General features: G+C 53.2%; 1 protein-coding gene across 1 annotated transcript; it reads right to left on the bottom strand.

Moving 5' to 3' along the window:
* Positions 1-2,278: 2,278 nt before the first annotated feature.
* TGME49_301890 (Toxoplasma gondii family B protein) lies at positions 2,279-5,786 on the bottom strand. Its single transcript, XM_002372024.2, has 3 exons — positions 5,170-5,786; positions 4,627-4,840; positions 2,279-4,052 (listed from the first exon to the last, which is right to left on the bottom strand). Exons 1-3 carry the CDS (start codon positions 5,403-5,405, stop codon positions 4,005-4,007), a joined length of 498 nt encoding a protein of 165 aa, XP_002372065.2. The 5' UTR covers positions 5,406-5,786; the 3' UTR covers positions 2,279-4,004.
* Between the last annotated feature and the right edge of the window lie 562 nt (positions 5,787-6,348).

The raw sequence follows: 6,348 nt of genomic DNA, 5'->3' as shown, positions 1-6,348 counted from the left end.
GGTCGCCTCTCTTTTCGCAGGAAGATCGTCTGCGCCTGCTCGAAGCCCTTCGAAGGGAAAAAGCAAACTTGGATGTGCGCTCTGCTGAGCTGGTCCTCTACAAGTAAGAGCTGTATTCATTCTCGTCGATTTTTCTTTCCTCTTCTGTCCTCGTCTCACCTCCCTTGTGCCTCTCAGGTTCTTGCTCTTGTCTCTGCGATTCAGACGCTTTCCTTCTCCTCTCGCTTGCCACCACTGACTTGTGCCTTGCCTGCCTCGACTGTTCATCTTCCTTCGTGCATCTAACCTTTTCCTTTTTCCCTTTGTGTATCCTTCCTTCTTCCTTTTCTCGTCTCTTTCTCTTCTTCATCGAGTTTTCTGTGCATTCTCCCTTCTCCCCCGACATCCAAGACAGGCATGTAGCGATGGATATCTGTATGAGATATCGATGCTCGACTGAAATCTACATTGGTGTAGAGATAGAAAGCAGATCTATTTGGTGAGGCAGGAGTCGTTGTGAACGGGTGGTTTCATGATGGGCGAGAAGACCGTTTCTCGAGCATCTCGACTTCCGGTCTCCACCGCTTTCTCTCTCTCTCCATCGCAAGCAGCCGACTCCGCGCTCCCTTTTTTTGTGTCTCTTTTCTTTCCTCATGCATACCTCGCGCAACGCAGGGAAGTGCTCTGCATGTCGTTCGAGTCGCGAGGCTTTTCTTCGCGACAGCGTTCGGCGCCCTTCATGTCGCAGGTGCAGAGATCTGCGCCTTCTCCTCCCCTCTCACCTCCTTCTTCTGTTGTCAGCAGCAGCCGCGCCGCAAACACACTCACCATGCACATGCGACGAACCACGATTCACCCGTTCCCCCAGGTAGCCCAGACTGTCATACCGTCCCCACCCCTGTGGTCCCGCCACACGCAACACGTCCACGCATCGTGCCAGACTCGAACTGGACTTCTAGCCTCTCTGACACACAGTATCCGTCCTCGCTCCCGCCACCACTGCGTCCGCCGTCAACCCAATACACCTCGTTGCACCGTGTACCCGAACCCTAATCTCGACATGTAGTGACAGCTGCGTCGGACGACAGAACACGCCTGTTCGCTGTCGCGTACCTCCGGTTCCTGCACACGTCCATAAAAAATACCGCAACAGCGCTAGTCAACGACACATACTCCAGCACACTAAACCCTAAACCCTGTGTCAGCACACAGGCTGTCATACGCGCCGACGCGTCTCGGGCCGCGACCGCCCCGTACCATATCGACAGCAACTGTGACAGAGTGAAATCGGATCTCCAGCTCTACCGGGGTCGAGTCGTCTTGCCTATCCTGGGCACGCGATGCATTTGACGGAAGGCCCCAACGCATGATCACGTCACCTCCGCCATCCCCGCTGTCGACTCTCTGTGAGGCACCTAGCCAAACACACAAACACACATCACGCCTTCTCCTCCCCTCTCACCTCCTTCTTCTGTTGTCAGCAGCAGCCGCGCCGCAAACACACTCACCATGCACATGCGACGAACCAGGATTCACCCGTTCCCCCAGGTAGCCCAGACTGTCATACCGTCCCGACCCCTGTGGCCCCGCCACACGCAACACGTCCACGCATCGTGCCAGACTCGAACTGGACTTCTAGCCTCTCTGACACACGGTATCCGTCCTCGCTCCCGCCACCACTGCGTCCGCCGTCAACCCAACACACCTCGTTGCACCGTGTACCCGAACCCTAATCTCGACATGTAGTGACAGCTGCGTCGGACAACAGAAGACGCCTGGTGTCTCTCGCTCACGTCCAGTAACTGCATACGTCCAATCATCCTACCGCAACAGCACTAGTCAACGACAAATCCTCCAGCTCATCATACCCCACCCTGTGTCAGCACGGAGGCTTCGATGCCCGCCTGACGCGTCTGGTGCCACGACAGACCCCCACCATATCGAGAGCAACTGTGACCGAGTGCTGCTGGATCTCCGGCTCTAGTGCGGACCGTTTTACTTGACGCTCCTGGGCATCACATGCCTCCGACGCCAGATGCCAACACCTGATCGCGCGTCCTCAGTCAACCGCAGAATAATAGGAACTCTCATCACAATCAATGGGTAGCCACAAACCGCCTGCTGGAGTGTTACGCTACCAGTTATCTAACAGATCTTTTCGCTGTCTCCAAACAACAACTACCTCGCCTCCCGGACATACGGTGTTGAGCTGGAGAAAGATGCCTCGTCATACCGCGTGTGGGACGCATGAGCGACTTCCGATACAGGAGATGACCTTTCTAAGTGTCTTTGCAGGTGGGGTACACAGACAGGGTACATATGAGGAATTCTACACGCACTGGCGCCATCATTGGCCTGGCCCGCACCACCACTACCCGGCTCAAAGACATACTTTTAAAACCGCATAATATGCTAGAAAATACCATTCAGGTACGATATGAAGTGGTGTTACGAACCGGTTGGCTGGTACTGAGTTATCTGGGTGTGATAGGTTCTCCCAATGTGAGCCCTTAGGTTCATTGTTCACGCGAGACGACGCCTTTGAACTGGAACATATTCCTTTGTAGTAACTGCGGACGCCTCAGCGACGGGTCGTACATGTTCAAGCTGAGGAAGGGAAACAAGTAGAAACCAGCCGGAAATAGTAGTGACACAACACCAAAACGTCACACCACGAAGTTGACGCTGTGCTCCTAAGACCGCCGCATGAAATCAAATCACGTCACTATGCCACACCGTACCGAGCTTGGTATCTTGTTTCGCATGTTTCCGACAAACGAGGCTCCTCGAGACATGCACGCCAGCCCACAACGACACCTGGGGGTCACCTCGAATCCTTTCTTGCCACAATATTTCGACCGCTCCAACGGTAATTCTCAGATGCGAATACCTCAAAAATATAGCAGCACCGTCCGCAACTATATGCTCAACGATTCTCCCCCGGCGTGCCACACACTCGAACAACGAGTTGCGGATCCTGTTCCTGATGGTCGCTTGCCTGGCACGCACATAGGCGTCCCTACTGTGGCGTCACCGGTAGCTGGTGTTGCCCAGAGTCTCGCACTGTTTCTGCTTGTCCGCTCATAACAACTCCAAGTCACAGTCTTCGAGGCCCGCGACTGTGCACCGACACCCTGTCGGAGAACTCCGGACTCCTCAGTTTAGTATGAGATGGTAGGAAATTTCACATAGGCCGCCAGGCAGTCTGTGTGAAGGAACGGAGGTGGGCCTGGAGCCTCAACCCAAGATATCACAGCCACGCTTTCGAATCGGCAGACAAAGGGTCAATCCGACTCCACTCGGCTCCACGCGTTCAACTGCAAGACGCGCAGATTCAACCTACACATCCCGTTTAAATTTACTGAGCCAAGTAACGCTACTAATCCACTAGATACATGATAGAGCCAGCAAAGCAAAAAGCTTGCAATCGTACATAAGCACTCGCACACTCTGTCCACACCAGCACATTACCCCCCATGAACCCACTGGACACACACCCAAAAAACCAATTAGATATCAACTGAAGCTAGACTCCCTTAACATAGTAGAACTTGGCTCCGGTAAACCCCCAGGAAGAGGTAGTTCATATAAACTGCAAAGTATTCACCGCACGCTTTCTCCCACTTGCTTCAGTGACCAGCCACCGTCAGGCCACCGCCAACCCGTCAGCTGGCATCACACGATGCATGTCACGCGAATCGACTGAGAGGCAGTGCCGCTTCGGGCTTTAACTTCGCCAAATATGTCTACCAGCGCTGTGGCGGGGAACCCAGGACCAACCCCAACCGCCATAGATAACAAATCACTTTAGCAGACATTCGCACATAGTCGTGACGACCGCGAGAAAATCGTGCAACTTGATCTGCAGACAGTTCCTTTGCACAACACGATATAACACGTCCCTAACACACCCACTCGGTTCTTCCATTCATAGAGGAGAAGGGTGTAATCTCTCAAGTGTCCGTGAGAAAGCCACAGGACAGAGCTGCCCGGTGATTGATCTGATGCAAAGTGCCACCATCTGTCTAGTCACCTCCAACGGCTGCTTCGCCATCGGAACGTACTTCCTGGAGCTGTAGATACACCACCTCATCGCGCCGGACCCGTTACGTACGCGCGACAGTCGAAGGGGGAGAAGGAAATCTCCCTCATCAAGAGGCTTACGAAGAGAGTTGCACTGCGAAAATACAATCGCGTTGTTCCCCGCGAACGTGCGCCCCACGTCTTGCTTGTTGCATCATCTCAACCCTATTTGAGTGAAGCGCATGTGCCACGAGTCCTTACGCTGATTCGCGTCCGGTGAACTACTTCTGTGCAGCCTCTCGCCACTTGATGAGTTTTAATTACTCAGATAAAGTATGTGTTTCGCCTCAGGTAGACGACGAGTGTGTTCTCTCCAGGAAAGGGCGCTGATGATACGGAAACGCTCTCTACAAAAAACCACGCTGTGAAAGAAGCCACTCGCTCGCATTGTAGAGAGAACATGTTTTACTGGCGATGAACCTGAATGAGACGCCCTCGCCTGTATGGCACAACCCTAGGCCGTACCTGGTCTGGCAAGTGATAGTTAGTGAGTCTCGAGTCATCCCCTTTCTAACAAGGACAGACGCACGGACGGCAACACGTTGATGCGACAGCCGAGCTTACACATTTGTCGTTGTAATCGCCGCCTTCTGCAAGTCTCCGCACCGTGTTTCCTTCAGGTCCTCTACCGGTGTTTCTCAGCAGGTCTTGCCGGCACTTAAGTAGCTTGACAGAAACAAGCATGAGACCCAAGACGCCTGTCAGCAGCCAGAACGTTGTGATCGCATTCGCCTTCTTAATGCGATGTAACGCCATGGTTGTCTTCTTGTTGGGGATGCTGTAGTAGAAGGGGCACGCACACATCAGGCTGTTGTCACAGATCAAGTACGGCAGGAGCAGTACCGGAGCGGACGCACTGGTCGTGTGCACCCAGTCTGCGAAGACAGCACTTGGCACGTCAAATGGCTTCACAAAGCCGAGAATAGCATCAAGGTAGACAAAAGGGACGACCCTTAGCGTGAATGCCGCTAACTCCGATCAGAATCCTATAGCTTGCACCCTGTGTGATACTTGAATCGTGTTTCAGCTGTCCTAGCGTCTCCGCGCCTCCCCACATATTTCGGTGCTGGGAAGACTCTACGTCCAGCCTCATCTTTTAAAGCCTACTTCCTTGAGCTCTTCGAAAAAATCTCAACCTGTGTCACCTGATGTTCCGCTTCGCCCTGTGTGGCTGGGGATGAGGCCACGAGGGTCGCGCCGCTATCATCGGCCTTGCCATCGATAGCTGTTATCGAATCCACAACATTTGTCGCCCCTACCAGACTCCTGATACGAAAGTCGCGCAGGTCGCCAAAATATACTGTGAAAAAGGCGGCAGTGGCTGCCGATGGTAGATTCATCATCGTGGCAATCAGAAGAATCACGAAAGGGTGCGCGACAGTGCGGCCTTGCGTCCTCCGTGTGAATGGAATGGGGGAGCAGCTGGAACGGTTTACAACGGTTGTAGTGACGGAATAAAAGAACGCCCTCGAGGCATAACTTGGCTCAGCTTCCCGATACTTCGGTTAAGGGTGGAAGTGAACCTGGATGGAAACAGCCGGGGAAGAATAGCCAACGAAACACCAACTCCGCAGGAGACGTCGACACTGTGCCCCACTTGGCTCGCTGCTACTCAGAGCACGTGCCCGCCAGGCAACATCGGACCCACGCTGGCGCGGAAACTCCAGCAAATGCGTGTATTACGTTTATTGCTCGGTAAAACAGCATCCAATTCTACTGCATAATACCATCAAAGCATGCGGTTTGCCAGCCATACAAGGCTGCAATTAGAAAGTTCAAGCGACTGGTTATCAAAAATGCAGGTATCCGCCAAGTGTAATTGTGAAGCAAGGTTCCTGACACGTTGCAAGCGCTACTAAGTTAAAAAAAATGTCATACAAAAATTTCGTTCTATAAGCTGTAGGGATCGAAACGATACGGGGCTTAATGCAACGGTCAAGTGACGAGCTCTGTGTGAGTGCAGCCGGAAGACAGGGTATTTGACACTCCGTACTATCACAAGGCTGGACGATGGCTTCGGCTGTAGCGTCTCCTAGAATGTAGTCAGCACACGACTGAGCTCCTGCTCCGCGGCTTGCAGCGCAGTCCACCAGACTAGTTCATCAACCCTGTTTCACACTGTCAAGGGTGGTGTATCGTACGCGCGGCACACTCACGCGCGGTAAGGTGACACATACAACAAAACACGATGCAGATAGGAACAGTGGCACACCTGGGGTGCGGATTACATGTAGCACGTGTCCGCGGAAACCTTTAGTCATTTATTGTTACTTAGAGCCTTCGGCG

The sequence above is a fragment of the Toxoplasma gondii genome, chromosome X (assembly GCF_000006565.2).
Source record: "Toxoplasma gondii ME49 chromosome X, whole genome shotgun sequence".
Taxonomy (NCBI): Eukaryota; Apicomplexa; class Conoidasida; order Eucoccidiorida; family Sarcocystidae; genus Toxoplasma; species Toxoplasma gondii.
This window is presented reverse-complemented; position numbering and strand designations above follow the sequence as displayed.

Coding starts and splice junctions, on each gene's coding strand:
- TGME49_301890 (XM_002372024.2), bottom strand. CDS start 5,405: ATGATGAATCTACCATCGGCAGCCACTGCCGCCTTTTTCACAGTATAT. Junction 4,841..5,169: donor TTTTCGAAGAGCTCAAGGAA/GTAGGCTTTAAA, acceptor CTTCTACTACAG/CATCCCCAACAAGAAGACAA. Junction 4,053..4,626: donor GCGATTACAACGACAAATGT/GTAAGCTCGGCT, acceptor GTGTATCTACAG/CTCCAGGAAGTACGTTCCGA.